Source organism: Scomber japonicus, chromosome 23 (genome assembly GCF_027409825.1).
Source record: "Scomber japonicus isolate fScoJap1 chromosome 23, fScoJap1.pri, whole genome shotgun sequence".
Classification (NCBI taxonomy): Eukaryota; Metazoa; Chordata; class Actinopteri; order Scombriformes; family Scombridae; genus Scomber; species Scomber japonicus.
The window spans coordinates 12479106-12500309 of NC_070600.1; the positions used below are offsets into that span (position 1 = coordinate 12479106).

A 21204-nucleotide genomic window follows, 5' to 3' on the forward strand; every position below is an offset into this window, starting at 1 on the left:
ACCTTGCTGCTTTAAGTTATCTGGTCCAGTGGCAGGTCTGTGCCTCTGTTGAATTTCTCATCACTTTTTCTGCCTGTGGAGAAGTTTTAAGACCTCACTAAAATGGCCACTAAATAGTGGAGTCTGGAGGTTTGGGAATGCATATAACTATGTGAGGACTGGGTAACTGTGGGGGGTTGGTTTCCAGCTCTAGATTGTAATGATTTCACAGAGACCAGTGCAGACAGAAAGACAGAGTGAGTCAGGACCTCCTTCAACAAAGTGATCTCTGAACAACCACATTACATATATTTATTTTTCTTGTATTTGTTGCTTGTTCTTGCAGATACTTGGGTTTTCATTGTTTTGTAGTTTGTGACTGTCTTGAAGAGAGTTTAATTATGTTTTTCATGAATTTAAGATGGATCATTGTCCTTTTGAGGGTCAGTTGTTTGCATCAGTGTAGTTGCATATTTTCTCCCTCCCCCCTCAGTCTGAGCTCTCTACTCTGTAATTTTGGTTTTCGGGTGTAGGCAAAACTCCCTGAGGACAAAACAGAAAACCCTCCATACTACATAGAAACAGTTCCAGCTTTTTTCTTGACCACAGACAGGGGAAAAACACACAAAAATAAGTTGTGGATAGAGCATATCATGCAATAAAACCGAACTGTGTGTCCAAGATGGCATCACCATCCATGGAAAATTATAGTCTGTCTCTGAGGTTTGTACATCTAGTAAAATAGAAAATGAAACAAAGGAAACTAGCAGTTTGGAGATTTTGGATGTACAATAATTGAAGTTAGTCTGAGAGCTAGAAAAAAGGTTGTTGGCAAGTATTTAATAAAGAAAGTGAGAGAAATTAAGCAAAAACATGTACTGCACACTGTTACACTGGCCACCTGAGAGACTACTTGGTCAACTTAAAGGTGTTATGTTTAAAGGTACACTGTCTAAAAGTCTTGTGATATCAGACAATTGGAGCTCTCCACCTACCGATGTCTGTGGATTTTCTAAATGCGTCTTAAACAGTGGCGAGAATGACCGCTAACAAACCTACACCACTCAAACTAAACTGCAACTCTATTATTTTGGTTGACTCTCCTCTCACTTTCGCCAGCACCATTTACACTTGCAACAGGCAACTATTTTCAGCTCTGATAAACACATGCTGTGTCTAAAATCACATACTATATACTACACAATAAGTCTACTATCTTTTAACATACCTTTAAGCGAATAAACAGTGGTATGAATCTTTTTGGATGCACTGAGCTGTAATTATCGCATCACTTTCTGAGCCCCTCCTTGGTAGTCCGTGCCAATCATCATCTGAACTAATCAAAAAATATATATTACTCCTAGCAAAGTAAAACCTCACTTAAATTGAAGAGTTATTGACATTATGCTAGAGCTGCCTTGATTGCTAACCACCATTGTCTGTTGTTATCATCTGCATTGCTAACATATCAACTGAAAAGGTGAAAATGTCAGCCAGTGTTGTGTTCACAGCTTGTCTATGATGCACCCAAGTAGCCATTTATTGCAGGTTTGATGTCACTGATTCAGTAAAACCCTAAGGGCTATTTAATGCTGCTCTACTAAAAAACCTCATAGCACACTCTATGATTTCATTTAATGAGAGGTATTACAGTATCACTGTGTGGCCACTGGGCTGAACACACACATACGCATACTTCAACAGAACACCAGTTTTCCAATACAAACATAGCTTTTTAATGTGAGCCTAATATAGCCACTCATATGAAATGCCTGTCTCTCCCCTAAGTTATTTTGCTATTATCATTTATTAGTGGTAATCAGTGTACATGTTGTCCAGATGTCTGTGTGCATTCGAGACAGAGAGACAAACAGAACGATACATCATGATATGTTCAAAGACATACAAGAGAGAAGGTACAAGATAATAAAAACATAGAACATATCAGACAATCAAAATACAACGAGAGACAAAAACCGAACCAGAGAAAGTCAGATTTGATATTGACTTGTATATGCTGGCATCTTAACCATCTTTACCAGGGAGGGCAGGGTTTCAAGGATGTGGCTGTCCATGGATGACTGTGGCTGGGATAAAAGGGACGGAGAGCAAGCAGCACTGGAGGAGCCTTTCCTGAATCTGTGAACATACAGACACACACACACTCACATCAGACCATGATCACTTTTGGGGACATTACATAGACTGACATTAATTTCCTGGAGACTTACCCTAACCCCCTAACCACTGACTCAAAAGTCAGCTTTTTCCCAATTGAGGTCACAGCTGTTGTTCCCAATACGACAAACTGTCTGAAAATTGTCCCCAAAAGTCATCTATGACAAACCACACACACACACACACACGCACACACGCACACACGCACACACACACACACACACACACACACACACACAACCATGTATGTAAATAAGAGGTTATCCTCTGGATCTGGAGAACAGATGATGTTAATTGTTTCCATCCCTCTCACCAGGCAGTGTGCAGCTCTGAGAGAAATTAAGTGGCACCACACTGACACACATAGAGGAGTCTTTCTTTCTTTTTCTTCCTTCCACTCTTTCTTTCTTTCTTTTACCAGACATTCTTGTGTTGTCCATAAAAGAGGTTAACGCCCTCGAGGATGGGTCAGCTAGAGATGTTTGGGGGTGGTTAAATTTCCTCTGACGTGATGAAACGTGCATGAATTCCTGTTACTCAATAACTTTCTCTTTTCTGTTGTACTGTATATAACAATAAAAAATGCAAAGATCCATATGTTCCCTTCACATTAAAACACACATTTTTAAATGTATTTTTCATATATAAGTATATTTGGTTCTAACTTTGCTGATTGCAAATGCAGTATATATGATTGATTTCTGTAGGAGAAAACTATATAAAATCATTCAAATTAGCTTCACCTTTAACAGCTACAACAGAAAAACTCATCTTATGTCAGTCATAGTTATTCTGTAACATAGCAGATGGATTACAGTAACTTCATTAAGGCTGAATCAAATTAAAATATATTTATGTAACTTAATTTGTTGTCTAAAGTCAAATCAACTCATTTGTGACAGACTGCTTTGCCTTTGCAGGAGTGAAGTAAGACAACCTGACCCGGCCTGTTTATTTGCACTCAGCTTTTTTACTACCCTCAGTAAGGTAATGTGACCTGTGTGACCTTTCTGTGGTATTCCAATTTACCTCCAAATCCTTGACCATGAAATCCACAGAGGTTTGTGGAAAGCAGTAAAATAGATACAGGACTTTCTATGTTGTCCTCACTGGAAACAGGAAGGTGCTGGTTATCTTACTCTAATCCTCTTAGACATTTGTTGGGTGTCCTTGAATAAATTCCACCTGAAAGGTCACAGAAGATCAAATACCTGGAATCAATTAACTTGCTGTAATCTGAGTTTAACCTACAAGTTTTCATATCCTTTTGCTATCTTTCAACACGTTTAAAGATACCAGCAGGAATATATCTGAATGTATTTAAACCTATAAAATATTTTGTTACTTTTTTTTATTGTTATTAGTATTTGGTGTTTAGCACAGTATTCTCTTGCGTTAAGACTTTTGGGCCCTACTTGCCACTCAAGGCTGTACTTTCTTTTAATAGTCGCAATCAAATATCATCCATGCGAACAAAGACAGTGATTCAGTATGTTCCAGTAAACTATAATTTGACTGGGCATTGAAGGTGAAAAGCATTAACTAATGTTGACTCAGTGTTTCATTTAGCATGGAACTGCTGGTATTTCTTCCCACATGAAATGTAATTATCTTTTAAAGAACTTTTTTCTCATTTATTTTTTCCAGGAACACTGGCTATAAATACAGTCATTGTTTCATGTGTCAGGAATCAGAATACATTTATAGCCAGAATAGAAACCAAGACACATAAAACTGATGTTAAAGCATACTGTAAAGAGAATTAGCTCTTAATGGGGTCATAATGCTAAAATTGCATAATAAAATGTAATTGTAACTAAAATAGCATAAGTACTCATTATGTATTTGATAATGAAGCATTGTAGGTGCCCACTATCTCTCAGGGTGCAAGTATCAATGCAGCATTATGTTTTCCATTTTATTGGGCATCAGTCTGGTGCACATGAGCAGCACCACATGTACTTTTCTTGGTACATGTGGTATCAGTATGGAACAGGGTCCAGTTGTGCAAAATGATAACAAAGACTACATCAAAGTTAGAAACAGGGGAGAAAAAATGCTGTTTTCAATAGTTTGGTGTCCAATTTGGCACAAAGAGGGAGGGAGTTGAGTTTTGACCAACTTTATCAAAACTTTTATACTATACTATATACTATCATTTGTGACATTTCCTCTCATATGTCTTTAAAGACACTGCTACATTTTGTATGAATACCACTAGCAAAACTACCCTAACATTTTAGATACATGATTCTGATTATTTTTATGTCCTTGTAAGACTTCCTGGGAAAGTATGAAAACATTACTTCATCCAAGAGGACTGCACTGGCAACCATCAAAGGCTTCAAATATCTAACATCAGCCAAAGACTTTGCCCCTACAAACACACATGGTCACAAAAGTACATGCTGTATTTAGACCAGGTGTTGTTCAAACAGCAGTGAAAGGAATACCATCATAAAGACGAGTAAAGTAGTTAAGCAGATTGTAAATGTGATTAACTTGCATGGTTTCACACCCAAACAAAGTAGAATGGACATCAGTGTCTAACCGATTAAAAATATATATAAATGGCAACTTTATTAGGAGACATATTGAGTCAGGCAAAAAACCAGAGTGTGTGCTGGCTAGCAAGTGAGCAGTGAGGTCTGAACAGTTACAGAATAAACACTTCAAATAGTTACCTCGATAAATTATTGATATACTGTAGTTGGCTAAACATGATGGATAAACAGCTGAAATAGTTAACTAAAAGTGAAAATGTGAAATGTAAATGGCAAAATCAGAAAAATACTACAGTTGATCTGTATAAAAAATATTGTAGGCTAACAAGATTCACTTTGATATGATGAATAATGTTTCTGTTTAAGATCAATGTCAGCTGAAAACATGTGAAAGATGATGCGCTGCCAGTGACAGGGTACATGAGTTTATCTGACAGGTCTGTGGGGGGTACAATAGGAGTTGATAACTGCGGTTCAATACTATTCATTAGGTTCAGGCTTGTGCCCCTGTGACTCTGTAACCCAGTACATGAAATACTTATCACAAACATATTCATCCACATGAATGGCTTTGAATACAAACAAACTATTGTTTAAGTTATTGATGATTCAGACACTCTTCAAAGATCAGGATTTACTCGAAATGAGCCAAGATCCCACAGAAAATGTGCACAGCTGTTACCGTCTTACACATATGGCTTTAGTTGACATTTATTGGAGACATGGTTAGTGAAAACACAGACATGGATATCCAGTGTGTTTGGTTTTTTGTCTGAAATAACTATGTACAGTGGTATGTGTGAAAGGAGTCCAAGCTGTAGGGGGTCCTACAGTCAGCACTAAAGTAAAAGAGTTTTTCCTCCGGTCCCCTGGTGTGCACACTGACACTCTGTGAGACAATGCCCTGGCTTCTGCACACAGATCATGCAGAGACACTGAAGAATGACATCAGGCTCACAATGATCCACAGGCAGTTTTCAGTTTCTGATGAGCGATTTGTTCTTTAGGTGGTTCACTCAACCCTGATCTGATGGTGCAAATTGTTTATGTAGAAAGTTGACTTAATAGTAAGGAGTTTGATTCAATTACAAAAACATGATTCCATTCCTTTGGCAAAATCTTGTCTCATTCCAACTCTTCTTGCATCCCATTCTTTCTTCTAATTGAAAATTCAAATACTTCAAGGACACACCCTTGATTTTAAAAGTTCACAAAGGATTCAGCCAAAGCTTCCATAAAAGCTGGTTTCAGGGTTTTAAGAGACTTTAAACATCTGTTTATGAACTGGTTTCAGACACTTCGTCTGAAGGACAAAGTCTTTGACGGGTCAAATTGTAACAGCAGATTACGTGTATGGAAAAAAACAGAGCGTGTGTCTGTGTGTGTGTGCTAATTATGACATTTAAAACAGTCTTCCAACACCTAACAACACATGAAAGAGAATAACCTGCAGGAGGAGGGGGTTGTAAAATGACCCACAATCCCCAAGTTACGTTTGTTGTGACTACAATACAGCAGTAAAACAGAGATCTGGACACTGCATGCAGAGAGTACAGTAAGTTTTTCCAAAGGGCTGATTAGTGCACGGGCTAGTGAAGCAACAAACACATGCTGGACATTCACACACAGTGGGTCACTGTGGGTTTTAACCACAGAGATTACATAACCAGGGTCACAATCAGTGTAGTATAGAAGGTACCCCTGAAATATACGTCTTTATAGAGATTAATGCTTGCAATAGCCCATAGTAGCCAAGTATAGTTAATACTGTTTTCTGTTACTGTCCACAATCATTTTTAAAAGGATGATATCCATTCATTCATTTGTAAGATATCTGCTATATAGCTCTACTAACCCAAACTATAAAACCCCATAATTGTGTTTTGCTAATAATCGTAATATTATTTGTACAGCTGAATTTCAACTGAACCAGATCATGAGCAAGTTATGACATAATGAGTCCAAGAAAAACAAAACAAGAAAATTAGTCTAATTTGATCTTGACCACTGACACCCTCCACCAATCAATATGCTATATGAACTCAGTTGCTTTCATTCCTTCAAAGTGTCCCTGGACTTACTGTGAATTTCTGCAGAATCTAAATCAAACTCATGCCAGGAACTTTGGTTGGGTTGATGCAAAAACATGGAAGACTTTCATACACACAGATTCAGCAGATTACTTCGTTTTGCCTGGGATGAAAGGGTAAAGCAAAATCTGCAAAATCTTAAGATGGACAAGACTGTGACCGTTTGCATAATAACAGCAGCTGCCTCAGCAACAAACATTAAGAATAAGTAAAATGTCTCTTTTTTACTCTCAAACGTTCAGGATTCCCACATACGTTTGTAATCTTGAGTTGCTCTTCCCCAAAATAGCAGTATAAATCTGGGGCTTATGTTTTATTTAACCAAAAATGGTAATACTAGGGGCACGTGGAGTGGTATATTTTGCCAGAAAATATACTGGGGTCTGCCAGAATTGAGAAGTCAGCATGTCCAGAGTCAGACTGATGGAATGGATTCAAGGTTAATTTTGGAAATTGGGCTTTCACCAAATACATCCATCCCAAAGTGCCAGGGGATTTGTCAGATTTAACAAGGGGTGGTAAAATTAGGTCTACATAATTAACAGGTTTAATTAAAGAGTCAGTTTAAAAAGCCTAATTTGTTCTTACAAGAGGGATAGGCTTTCATCCAACCCTTATTTTTATTTATCTTGGCTCAAATGGAAAAACACAAGTTAGTGCTGCTGCCCTGCATTAACATTGGATCTAACAAATGTAACCTCATCATGTTGTTACGTAATGCTGTCACCAATGTGTAACTATTTCCTTATCTGTAATGGAAGTCAAACCATAGATAAAGTGTTGAGGAAATCTGCAATCACTGGAACAACCGGTAATTTTGGCTAAATTTGAACTTTATGTACAAAAAAAGTTTGTCTTCTGCCAAAACAACCAAATCAAGAGTCTGTTGGCCAGAGATGGTGAGAGTGACAAAAGAGATACATAATAGAAAAAATGCTATTATTGTAATGATGCCAGTTGAACTCAAAAAGCTCTAGTGTATGTATATGTGCATACAGGCATTAATACACAAAACAAAAATGAAAGAAAAAAATTCTTCCTGGTTCACTTAAAAAAGGTACACAACCCGATAGTATTGTAAATGCATATAACTTTATAGTATTTATGTTAAACTAAATAGTTTTGTGAATTTTTGCAGAAGAGTTAAGTAACACAAACAACCTTGGAAGACAAGGTTAATTGTGTGAAGGTAAGTAGAGAAAAAAAGTAAATCATGAAAATACCATGGAGGAAAACACAGTCTAAAGTTGTCTCCCACTATTCATCAGAGGTTCAGTGCTGCCCGTACGGTTAAGGGGAGAGGTTAAAAGTTTACATTATTCAGCTTTCTCCTGAGTTGTGTTTTAGGAGTTATTCATGTTAAAGTTTACCTTTAAACACACACTCATGCAGACACGCACACACACACACACACACACACACACACACACACACACACACACACACACACACACACACACACAGAGATAGAGCGTGCACATACATTGTTGAGATAACTCATCCCTGCAGCTGTTCAGGGAGAGAGTAATGGCCCATGCCCACTCCCAGAGTGAACTGTGGGAAAGAAGCTTACAAAAGCAGATCAGTACTGCACATGCATCATCACCATCATTTTTTTTATACCTTGGATTCAGGTCAGCAGAACCCAGTTTCACATTAGTGCTTTCACTGAAACCATTGGAAACTGCATTGGAAGAGCATGATGTTGATTATAGCATGCAGTAAATTACTATGTCACGCCATCTGCTGGACAATCAATGTATGTGTAAAATATGATTTTGATTTGTGTGAGTAAACTTGTTTAAAACCTTAGCATTTGTGTATATTAATAGCTGAGTAACTTTATGAAACTCACTAAGAATATACACATTATGCAATGTGAAAATTACCTCTTTAATTCCTCTTGGCTTTACCGAGGACGTAATGCGTCGTTACTATGGCAACCACAACACTCCAATCCACCAATCGGAAAGAAAACTGTGATTGAGTTTTGCTAACTTTAGCAATTGTTTAAGTTAATTGTGAGGTTTTGTTTTACTGTTTTCTGGATAAACGAAGAAAGTCATACAAAGACCAATACTGAAGTGAAGACTGGAGAGTTTTAAAAGGTAGAACGGTTTCACAGACGTGTTTCTTTCATTGTTTACGAGACAAACACAGACACAACCACCTGTAAGTTAGCTAACATTAAGTGTTAGCGTAAATGTTAACTCATTAGCTTCTGCGTAAGTTTTAACTCATTAGCTTCTGCATAAATTTTAACTCATTAGCTTCTGCATGGGTTGTATGAATCGTGGTGCGTTTTTTTAACCGTATGCATAATGCACCACACCCAGAAAGCTTAAGCTAATCAAATGGCGTGTAATTATAGCTAGTCAGCTAGAAGAAGGGACTCTACCATTAGCATAACTTTGAATTCTTTACTTATAATTTATATATTTGCTTTATTTTGAGTAGTTTAATTTTACCACGCATCCTGTACTGTAAAGCTCTTTCTCTCCTTGCTGTCTCCGTTGTTCCATCCATCGACTACCTGTCAATCAGTCCATTAGTATCTATCTGTGTTTGGTATCAGCATGAGTCTATCCGAGGAGCAGCAGGTCAGCAGGCCTCCCAGCAGAGAAGAAGTGGAGGAGGAGGAAGAGGAGGAGGAGGGAATGGGGGAGGACACCCCTCTATTCGCCATTGCACCTAATGCTTCAATCATAGAGGAGCTGCCTTCTGTTGCTACTGATGTGTCTGCTAGTCCTGCTTTCCAGTGCCTAGATGAGGTAAGACTCATAATTGTATTTTCCCAGGCTGTTAAATCATTTCTTGTGCAGGATTAAGAGGTTTCTTGGTGGCATTTTGGAGGTTAGGCTAGGGTAATAAAAAGGGGGAAAAACACAGTATTTAAAATACTATTTCCAGCAAAACTACTTTCCTGATTAGAATTTGGTATTGTGTTTATTTGATGAATTGTGTGCCCTACAACTTTTGAACTGAATTGAAATACCAATGATACTGGGAGCTTGAAACTGCTGTGTGGATGAGCATTAATTTAATTGCAATATACAATAAGTCACGATTTTGTCATTTATGTAAGGATAATATGAATCTCATTCTTCTATTGAGTTACATGTATACCTCATTAACCCAGTTATTATCAGCAGGCAATTTGTTCCTCCTGATTTACTAGTGTCAAATAACCCTGCATTGTAAACTTCAGCGGAATACAGTACCGAGTTTGTGATTACAGTATTACTTTGCATGTATACAGTTTTGTATCCATTCATTGTAATGTGCTTCAAATACAGGTGATTTAAAAAAAAAAATGAAGAGGCAGTATGATTTAAACAGGGCCAACACACTGCAATGTACACAGCCATGTTGTTGGAACTTTATTCATTTTCTTTAAATATAAAAAGTGCATATCTTTTGGCATGACAGTTGAATATGAATGATAGAAAAGATCAATATTGTACACACACAACGCTCCAAATACACACATAATTACTATGAATGGTCACAATAATGCACAGTCCTTATCATTGCTCGAATATCAACAATCATCAGACCTGATACAGCATGACCCATCTATTATATAAAAGCTATCATATCTCCACAAAGTAAAATAAATACTGTACACGTCCTTAAAGTGAAACATTTCTTTCCCCATCCTTCCCATTCACAGTGTGTATAGAATGGATTAAATGATGCAATACAGTTTTTTAACATTAGGCAGCAGTATTGTACAAGTGGTGAATCAGGGAGGGTTGGGGGTGTGTGTGCGTGTGTGTGCGTGTGTGTGCGTGTGTGTGCGCATGCGTGCGTGTGTGTGTGTGTGTGTGTGTGTGTGTGTGTGTGTGTGTGTGTGTGTCTGGCATCAAGAGATGTGCAGTAGTCCAGTGCACCCAGAGCTATGGGTAGAAAAACAATTGGAGTTTTTTTTTTTCTTCCTTGCAGCAGTGTCCTGCTTCCTGGCTGCTGTCAAGTAGAATTTATGAAAGCATCAATAATGCTCAATGCACTTGGGTACGACCCAATAGAAATTTATCTCAGTTTGCATAATGCAGGGATGTTTTATATTGTATAGGATGATGATACATTAGCAAGGTGTCTTGAGTATAATTAAATAAATGACACAGAAGCTATTACATGTGCACTCTGGCCCAAAAAACATGTGTATGTATCACTGCCTGTACATTTTTTTTTATCAGTTTGACCCCTAGCAATGAAGTCTTTCTCAATGAATTTCAGACCCACTCAAAATTGTATCATCAGCTCTCGTATACCTCACTTGAGTGGCTGCTGTTAATTATGAAACCATTTAGAGCGGAGAAAATGATAGCTTATTAGTTTTTTACTACCACTTTGTGCTGTGCTATGTCTCAGCTGGTTTTATAGCAGGAGGCAGCAGGACAGAAAGTGGAGAAATGTCAGAAACAGTGAAAAATCTCTCATAGTAACCCTCCATATAATATTATGGCACCTGCAGGAGGCCAGCCTTTACACTGCATGTATGGGTTTTTTTAATAGTCCGTCATTGTTAATAGTCCATTTTCTTTTACTGTGATCATTTTAATCCAACATTTCGAAGGCCGCACTCACTACAGTGGAAAAAAGCAGTGGTACTGTTAAGTTTTTTCTCACAATTATTTTCATTAAAACTGCGTTCAGACTGTCTATAGGGCTTATTGTCTTTTTCTGTGTACATATGCATGTGTAAATGTATGCAGTATATGACTATGCGCATGTGTGTCTGAGTCTACTGTTTGTGTTTATGTTCATCTGTCCATCGCTCTATATCCATGAATATTTACCTGTCCTCTTAAGGAGCGTAATTCTTGGGCCGTATCATCATTTTGACAGTTTTGAAGGCCTGCCTGTAGTTGGTAGGGTAGTACTCTGTCGACATGTTGTGCCATGTCCCCCAGAAGATCCCATTCCGGACTCCCTTGTACCTTTTGTGGTAGTACTTCCCATTGAGGTTGGCGGACATGCAGGCATCAAACCACCAGCCGGAGCTGTAGTAGGCGCCGCAGTTTCCGGAGGGGTACATGTCGTTGTCACGGTCAGGTGTGGAGAAGAATTTCTGATCGTGGTTGAAGTGCTTGTTGAAACTGATGGCGTTACCAGCAGTCCCACTATGATGACACATTAATATATTCAATGTAATGTTCAAATTTGAATTGCATTGGCACCACACTATAAATAATTGATCATACTTGCATGCAAACACAGAAACCAATATTATACCTGTATCCACTGACAGACAGCCGGTAGCGGAGGAACTCATTGGCAACATAGAACTGGTCATACTTTGCATATTCCCGGACACCCTCAAAGTCTTCCAGCTCGATACGCAGGACCATGTCTTTGCCCTTCGTCAGCAGATGGATATGGTCATTGCCCAGCCAGAACTCACCTCTACAGCGGAGGAGAAGGTGGAGACAGAGGAAGGGGGTTGGATTGGAGTGGAAGGGACAGAGGGATATATTATATACAGGCTCATATACTTTTACACTTGATTAGAGAGTGGGATACAGTCACTCTAACTGAATTTATTTATCCCCACAGGGGAGGAGATGAAAGGAGGAGATGCTAAGGGAGAGTGCGTGACAGTAAATGTAGGATGAGGGGAGAAATTATCCTTTCAGTGGGAGGTTATACTAGATCTGTAGGCTTGGCTATCAACTGGTAACCATGGTTATTTCCCATATAATACTCATTCCTACAGGCGCAGAGGCGAGAAAATGAACTGAAATTTGAACCCAGTTATAGTTGAGCCACTGTGTTAAAAACAGTCAGTGTGAAATGGCTGCTTCCCTCCCTTATCACTAGGCCCTGTCTTTCAATATTAACTTTTTTTTACTGCCTTCAATCATTCATTTTAGCCCACAAAGTTTCATCCCTGTTGCGGGGGTTTACATTTATGTAGTTATGACATTCATGCAGTAAAAACAGGTGGTGAAAAGTCAATGATAGCGAGAGCAGGTGTGCATTTGAGCAGTGAATGGACATTCAAATGGTGGAAGGAGAGATAAAACTATTCCGTAGCAAATTACATTCTGTTAAAGTTGGCACACTCATGGGTGCAAATGGGTGCCTGTTGATAAATTGCAGCGGTCAGCACGAACAGAGGACTCTTGAATTTATGTTCTGTTTCTTCATGTGTATTCTTTGGAAGCTCTGTATCAGGAAAGCTTGTTACCTGAGCAGATGGTAGATGTACCAAATAGAGAGGGTAAAAGGCTAGTGATTGGTCTGTTTGTAACAGGAGAGTAGATGGCAGTTTATTTTATGAGGCTGTGGGTTTTTGCTGTTGAGTCTTTCCCCCCTTTCTTCAATTTTGAATTGTTTTTGTTGAGCATTTTGTTTTTCCCTACGTTTTATTAGTATATCTGGCAATAAATTCCACACTTTTTTTGCATTGACTCCTGTCTACAGTGTTGCAAAATCCAGTTTAAAGTTTTCCAGTGATGCATGACATCTACTGCCCTTTTCATGAACAGATGAACCTCCAATTTAACCTCTCTGTGGAATTAACTGAATTCAAACCTCTTATCTTTTATACCAAATGCCAGAAATCTTTTGGGTTTTTTAGTTTTATTTAACGTTGACTGTTAATGACCTTCTTTTAAATCTACACATCCCATTCATCTCCACTGTTTTACATAGATATGACCCAGTTGGTTATAATTCATTGTCTATGCAACCCTGTAAGCAACATTTACAGGCTTTAGTTTCCAGCAGATGTTTTATGTCCCCACTAAAACATTGTTTGAGTGGAACTCAGGAGAGATTGATGCCCAGTACCTGAGGTTTCCGAAGCCCTTCTTGTATTCAGTCCAGGTGCGGTTGAAGCTGACAGAACCATTAAGTCGTTGTTGTATGACCGTCCATCCACTTCCGAAGGACTCCATGTCACAGAAGACTTCAAATGTCCCATTCTTTGGATCAGGGGTCACGCGATACACGCCGTTCTTCCTCGTCTCTAGCACATTGTAGTCTGAACAGTCCCGAGGTGCTAACATGACTGCTGGGACACAGGGACAAAGGGGAAAAGAAGAGAGGGTGGTTTTTTAAAGGGATGTTACTGAATGATATTCAGTAATCTTTTTACTTTGCGACTGGCTTTGTTTCTGTCTCGCTGTCTCTCTCTCTCTCTCTGTCTGTTTGTCTCTCGCTCTCTTTGCCCAGCCAAGAGACAGTAATAGAAACAGCCCCTGCGGCTGATGAAGGCTGAAGAGAAGGAAAGAAAATGAGATAAGTTAGTGGGGAAATTCAGCTTTAACCACAGTGGAAGTTTTTATCCCTGCATTAATTTCTGGGGCAGCGTATTCAAACACAAAACGGTTCGCAGCGTTCTCTAACCAACCTGTTACAAGGCTTTTTCCAATAATGTAACAAAACTGTTCCCCATGTGAACCAAACTACAGTTCAGCATAAAACATGAGATATCTGTAACAGTCACATGTGTATCACTGAATACCTGCTTCTCAACATTGTGTCCCCTATCTGGAAATCACGTTGAGAATCAGGACTTCAAGGACAAAGGCCACTGACAAGAGGACAAAAGTCAGTGACCTTCCCCTGTGCTGCGCCACAGGCTCATTTCATAAAGCTCCAATACTCTGTGACCCCCCCGCCCCCTCTTCTTTTTTTGCCCACTTATTTCTCTAACGCTTACTCCAGTCCCCTGTGTTGCACTGCATGCAGCTGTATAGAGCTCTGTTGTGTATTGCCCCAACCCAAACCAGAGTCCGAAAGCTTCTGCCAGTTAGCATTTGGGAAATGAAAGGAACAGACTTGTCAAAACGTGGGAAAGTGTAAAACTGGATTAGAGAGGTGTACCCCCTCCCTGCATGTTTGGCACCTGGGGCCTAAATCGTCCTGACACTGGGCAGGCAGCATGTGGGACCCCTCCTGGGTTTGTTTGACGCACTCCATTGCTGATACAGTTTTGTTGTACTATGAAATCTTTTTAGTGCTTTGGTAGATTATATTAGAGAAAGAATAAGGGAGGCCCATGCTGAGTACAGAGGGCCGGACGTCAGGTTTTTTGAGCTATAGGGAATAAAAGTCTAGACTGAATAGTGTCTGCAGAGTGGAGTGGAGAAATGTAAAGGCTCATGGTAATTCCTGCTATAGTGCAAAGTTAGCCATATGTACATGGTGCACACTGTGTCAGTTGCTTTGACTCTAAAGCCATCATCCTGTCAAGTTACACAGAGCCGTTCAGGTGCAAAATGGCTGCAAATGGTAGATCACTCCCTATGGAAAGAAGTGAGAGAAGAGTGTGAGGTCAAAAATGTATCCTTGTCACGTTAATGGTCGTGTCTGCACTTGGCATTCAGAGAACTGACCTGTAAATTCTTTCAATGTCTCCTTCACTTTAAGTGTGTGACTGTGTAGTTTATCCACTTCACGTCCCCCCCCCCCCCCCCCCCCTGTCGGTCCCCATCTGTCTGCTTGGGCAGCCGGTGCGCTTAGACAGACAACAGCCATCTCATCTCACTACCTCTGGCTCTGTGCCTGACCTAAATAACTCTAATATCAGTCACTTAAGTGATGCCCAAATGAATGGTGGCTGATTGGCTGTCTCACTGTTCAGTCAAATTATAGGTTTATTTCTGGCTGATTGTTTTGACTGTTTCCGTAAGTGGTAGACCGCTTTCTTATAGGCAGATGAGCCAGACGTTAGACTGAGTGACTGAAAACTGACTGCTTGAATACCACAATGCCTCTTTTGAATGAGTGCAACCACATGAATTATTGACATTAAAGAAAGATGACCGCTAACGCAGAAATGAAATGTGCCTCGTGACAACCAGTCCTCGTGTACGATTAGCACCTATGATGAAAGGAAATGTGTTTCCAAAGTGATAGGGTAGCCTTTCCCCACAAAAACAGCTTACCACTGTCAGTTTTGATGGAAACAAGCCCATCAAAAAGCAGCACCCTTCCTTTAGGAAGTTGTGTGTTGCCATATCGCAGACAAGCAGATCCTGACAACAGAGGACTAGGCATCCATTCTCTTTGTTTATAATTGAGTTAATGTAGCTGAACGGCAACATGAAGTGCTGTCTATTCATCTCGAGGCTCTAATACGTCTTGCAGGAGTAATAGTGAAGATTAGTGCTCGCAGCAGGGATGGACATTGGCAATGAGGATGAAATAAATGCTTACATTGTGAGCTGTCAATGATAAAATTGTGTTGAAAAACTGATAAAAGTGTTGAAATTGTATACTTTAACTTGAAAAACAAATTTTTGTGTCCTTAGATATCTTTGTCTAAACCTGCAGGGAAATAAATGTAACTCTGTTGTGTAGTCTAATGAGCTGGACCAGTCCAGTATGGGGCGGTTTCTGAATGCCTGCACACATGTGAGTGTTTAACATCTGTTTGCCAATGATCCATCACCATTGCTTCTATAGATACAAACACACCACCCACACATTTTGATAAGTTTTTCAAAAGATTTGGTCCCCTTATACTGTAGGTCCACGTTGGCTGACAGCAGAATAAAAATTTTGTTCGTTAAAATATCTTCAGTGTGTGTTATTGCTTCCCCCTTTTTAAAAACCTATAAAAAATTATTTAATGACTTAGTTACAGTTTGGCAGCTGGATAGTTTATTCATCAGTTAAGGGAACCATGTAATCGTGAATTGCTTCACGAAGCACTTTTGACTGTGTCAAAACAACCGTAAAACATGTTTTTCAGTGAAAGTCCCTTTTTATCGCTAGATGTAGCGGTAATAACAAGTGGAGGACCATAGCATAGCATCTGGGAATAAGTAGTTGAAAGATTAAAAGAATTGGCATTGTGTGCTAAAATGGGATAAGATTGGTGTGACATGAGAATAAAGAAAACCATCCAAAAAATCTAAACTTTTCTGTCAACCATCACTTGATTAAAATGGCAATTACAACACTGTTTATATCCATTTAAGGAGAGAGGAGTTATCAGATTTTGGTCTATTGCCATGGTAACAACAGCTGTTACTTGTCTCTTTCTTTTGGATTCTGTTCAGACACCATCAGGCACAATTTCCTAACTTGGCAGAATAATTTGCTGGTTCTTGAGCTTGACATGACAGATTGATGTACAAAGACAAGTGTTACTGACCCCGTCTGCCATCCGTGACTAATGTTAGGAAAGCCGCCTACATTACTTCTTGTGTTGTTGGCAAGAGATAATAAGAATTAGTTGTTTTATGCAGGAATGAGCACTCAAGAGCATGACCTCCAGAGGAAGAGAGGTAGGGGGAGAGGCAGACGCAAGTGAAAGGAAGGCACTGGGTAAGGGGATTAAATAGAGAGAGAGACAGAGAGAGAGAGAGAGAGAGAGAGAGAGAGAGAGAGAGAGAGAGAGAGAGAGAGAGAAACTTATGGCAAGAGAGGGGGAAAAAAACAAGACTTTTAAATAGAATGGAGGAATTATTGCAAGTGATGAAATACAGATGCACTCAGGATAAATGTATGAGGTGGGAAAGGGGACAGGATTGAAGTGGAGTTTGAAGGAGAAAGAGGCAAGAAGAGAAAAATCTGGGATTCCCTTCACACCACTGTCCCAGCTAATCTACTTAGAAATAAGCTCACATCTGTTTTCTACATAAAAGCCCCAATACAGTTTCACATTCTCTTCCTCTCATGCAAAAATGAAAATTTGGTTTCAGACTGAAAAATGGCCTGCATTTCAACTGTGCTGTCATCCGCATAAGCTTTTGCATCAGTGTAAATTGGGATGTTTGTTATGCTTAGCGAGTTTGCAATCCTTATTGATATGTTTTTTTTAGTCTCCACCATGAGCTTCCACTCTCCATAACCCCATAAGTCTCCATACCTGTTGCCTTTTTAAGCCAATGTTTTTAAACGTTCAGGCTATCTAGACGTAGGCGTGACACAGTCTCTCTTGTCCTCCCTCTCCTCTTTTTTTTGAGTTGGTGCATATGGAGAGAAGTGGAATGTCAGAGCACTTGAATTAGTTATATAAGAGGTAATTGGAAATCTCACTTTGACCCGAGTTGTCATATTGCTTCACTCATGTATAACATGACCTCAACCTAAAACTATTCTGCTATAGTGATGGGGTTTTTTTCTGCTGCTACACTGAGGCTGCAGCTCAGATAAAGTGGACATGAGCTGCTTATATTCTTTGGCATGGTGTTCTTATTACAAACATTTGACATATTGATTGATCTTGAACACTCTTTTCTTTTTGGTGATGGGAAAAATTCCCTTTTTCATGATTACAGGAATCTCCCCAAAACACACAATGTTTTTCATGTTAGTAATAGAGAAGTCATGTCGCAACATACCACTGCATGTTGTCGACAAGGTCATTGTCACCCTGGAAGATTTAATTTCCCATTTCCCAGAAAGAAAAGCTTTGTCGGGTGAAGGTGACCACCCAGACTTGGGTTGTTTGTAGTGATTAAAATTCGCCATGTCCACTTAGGCATGATTAGATGGATCCTAAGCCAGAAAATTCACCTCACAACAACCCAAAACGCTGGATCCATTTAGACGGTGTGTGTGTGTGTGTGTGTGTGTGTGCGTGTGTGTGTGTGTGTGTGTGTGTGTGTGTGTGTGTGTGTGTGTGTGTGTGTGTGTGTGTGTGTGTGTGTGTGTGTGTGTGTGTGTGTGTGTGGAGTTAAAGGGAAAGGAAGAGAAGAGAATAGAGGAAGGGCTTCTTGATCAAGCTCGGGGAGATTAGAGCAAATCAAATACATGAGAGGAGGAGAGAAGAGGAGAGGCATCTTTGAAATAGCTGAAAGATGGAAAAGAATAGAATATTCTAACATACAATAGAAGACACAAAAGATTTCCAGCCAAAAAAAGGAATACATAAACAGCTGAGGATGGAGAGGAATTTCAAAGGATGAAATGAGAGAATGGAACAAAAATGGTGGTAGAAAATATCTCAAGAAAAGCACACTCACACTGAGGGGTGTTCTGCGCTGCACACTGGGTTGTGCAGGTAGAGCTAATCTTATTGACCACTCCAGTGATGTTCTCCACCCGTCTGTCCACCATAGCCTGCACGTTGTCCATGTTGAGCAGGTTGAGGCCCTCTAGACGACCGTGCAGAGCCGTGATCTGGCTCCTGGCGTTGCGCAGACTGGTTGACATCTTGTTCAGTTTCACCTGGGAAGGGCCAGAGCCGGGGGGGAAGGAAATTATTTCTGTGCACAGAATACAAAGCAGGTGGATTACTGAAGTCACCAACCTGCTTCATTGTTTTTTAGCAGCCAATTTGAATTTTAGAATAGAAAGAGTCTGCGTGATGGTTGGCTCTCTGCCAGGGTGACTGTGAGATTCAACAAGCTCACCAGACAGAACACAAATTTACCGCCATTTGGCTGGTGTCTAATGCTGATTCCCCACCCTGTTTACAGTACCAGGAATTTTCCCTGGGTGGATCAGTGCCAGGTTGGACTTTACAGGTCTTTAAACATCTGTTCAGTTTACATACCAGCTGGGTAAATTTGACTGGGCACATTTAGGTGATGTTTTTTTTTTCTACAGTGTTTATAAAGCACATTTTAAATAAGCTTTAAATCAGATGTCACTAGAATTTTCACACAGCTGTGCAGGTTTACTGGAAATGTTACATGGTGTTGGTAGAAACTTGTCATTTTCTCCTTTCATTTGACTGGTGCCTAACCAGATTTAGATTTGGCTCACAGCATTGCCTTAACTATTACTGACTTGAGTCATGACAAATTTCAGAAATGTTACCTGAATATCCACTTGGAGGTTTCATCATTGCACTGAACTAAGAGTTGTTGTTTTTTTTTTTTTAGGGAAATAACATTCATTCCTTGGTAAAATCCTTTTTAAAAAATTGCCTCTTTAAACTGAATTGAGACTGAACTGTGCCTCTTACCTGCATCTCCTGCATAGTGCTCGGGCTCGGTGTGATTTTCCCAAAAATAGAACCTTGCAACACTCCTGGTCCGTCCACAGTAGCTCCAGGGACCATCCCATCTCCCCTCTCCTCTTGGCTGAACCCACCTTGCACCTCCTGTGCTGTCAGGTCCAGTCCACCCACATCTCCAGTGTCCTTCTGAATTGGCACCTGTGTTTGTCCCTGGTCAGCTTGCTGATGTCCAAAAACTCCACTGCCCCGTGCACCGCGGCACTCCTGGCACCCGCTCTTCAGCTTGTTCACCACCTCCTTCAGGCTCTGCAGCTCCTTCATTGTTTTCTCCAGCAGCCTGAACTGCTTGGGTAGCTGGATGGTGAGAGGAGGCAGGGTGATTTGATAGGGGCAGTCCTCCCCCTCCTCTGCTCCGGAGCTCCCGCACTGACCTGAGGGTCTCAGTTTAATGGGACAGGAGGTGGGGGTACCAGTTTCAGATCCCAACGTGTATGCTCCTTTAGTGTCCAACCTCTGGTGTGAGTTCACGGGGAAGTCCGCTGCCCGACTGGTGTGCGGCACCAAGGTGGCTGTAAGCAGGAGACTCGCACAGACGCAAAACACAGTTGTCCTCATTTTCTTGCGTGCGATTTGAACAGGAGAAATAAGTGTGTGTAAAGTGAAAGAGTGTGCGCAACTGCCTCTGATATGAACTTAAAGAGTAAGTGTAGGTGTGTGCGCATGTGTGTGCAGGTGCAAATTGTAAGAATAGGAGTATGTGAATGTGTGTCCAGTACCCTATTGTTTGAAAAGTGTGTTTGTGTGTGTGTATGTATGTATGTGTGTGCAGCCTGCAGGAGGGAGAGAGCGCAGGGGAACTGCCGCTGCCTGAGATAGCTGTGTCATTAATATCAGGACGAGTGAGGGAGGGAGAGAGAGGCAGAGAGAAAGGGAGGGTGCTGAGTTAGAGAGGATGGGAGGGGCAGCACTATTGCGTAATGCAAAACACCATATCAGCAGCACTGTGAAAAACTAGAGAGATGCCGACGGAGATTATGGAGGGTGTGTGTGTGTGTGCTTGGGGGGGGGCGAAAAAGAGGGAGGGAGAGATGTGGAGCAAGAAAAGGTTGGTTCTTTGCCTGCAGTCAGTGCATGGTGCCGTCCTGCCTCTCTCTCTGAAGTCGTCTCATTTCCCTGAAGAGCGAAGTGACTCAATACGCAGGAACTCACCACTCAGCAGACCTTTTTTTTTTTGGGTTTGTTTTCCACACTATTTTCACGCTTTGTTTTTTCGGAGAAAGCAAAATTTAAAGGTCTCATCTCCCCGACCCAGTTCAGTTTCCAAAGCCTTCCTGTAAACACAGAAACAACACCACCAGTCACTCAGGTGGTCACAGTTACTGTAAACTCCACGCTTAGGCAACAGAAACATTAGAGAACATTTATTTTAATTAGTACTAACAAGTTGTTTTTCCAGTTTTCTCTGATTTACAAGACTTGCTTAAGGATATTGCAAATTAATTTAATATGTTTTCCCCCTTAATCCTGATCAGTGTCCTTGAATATTGAGCCCCTGCTGATGTACCCCATAGTGACGTATCCG

The 21204-nt window shown here is 40.3% G+C and overlaps 2 protein-coding genes across 4 annotated transcripts in view; one reads left to right on the plus strand and one right to left on the minus strand.

Annotated features, from left to right (window-relative positions):
• Positions 1 to 9327: 9327 nt before the first annotated feature.
• The window catches only part of ccdc146 (coiled-coil domain containing 146), a 45680-nt gene continuing 33803 nt past the window's right edge, over positions 9328 to 21204 (plus strand). Inside the window, exon 1 of the mRNA XM_053314137.1 lies at positions 9328 to 9522. Within this exon, the coding sequence (XP_053170112.1) occupies positions 9328 to 9522 (195 nt within the window). The remainder of the gene's footprint in view (positions 9523 to 21204) is intronic.
• Positions 10109 to 20461, minus strand: fgl2a (fibrinogen-like 2a). Of its 3 annotated transcripts, none has more exons than XM_053314142.1 (6): positions 19629 to 20461; positions 18682 to 18886; positions 13550 to 13769; positions 11990 to 12160; positions 11554 to 11877; positions 10109 to 10714 (listed from the first exon to the last, which is right to left on the minus strand). In XM_053314142.1, exons 1-5 carry the CDS (start codon positions 20235 to 20237, stop codon positions 11562 to 11564), a joined length of 1521 nt encoding a protein of 506 aa, XP_053170117.1. In that variant the 5' UTR covers positions 20238 to 20461; the 3' UTR covers positions 10109 to 10714; positions 11554 to 11561. The 3 variants fall into 3 exon arrangements, with proteins under 3 accessions (XP_053170117.1, XP_053170116.1, XP_053170115.1); XM_053314141.1 differs by having other exon boundaries at positions 10109 to 10717; XM_053314140.1 differs by having other exon boundaries at positions 10109 to 11877.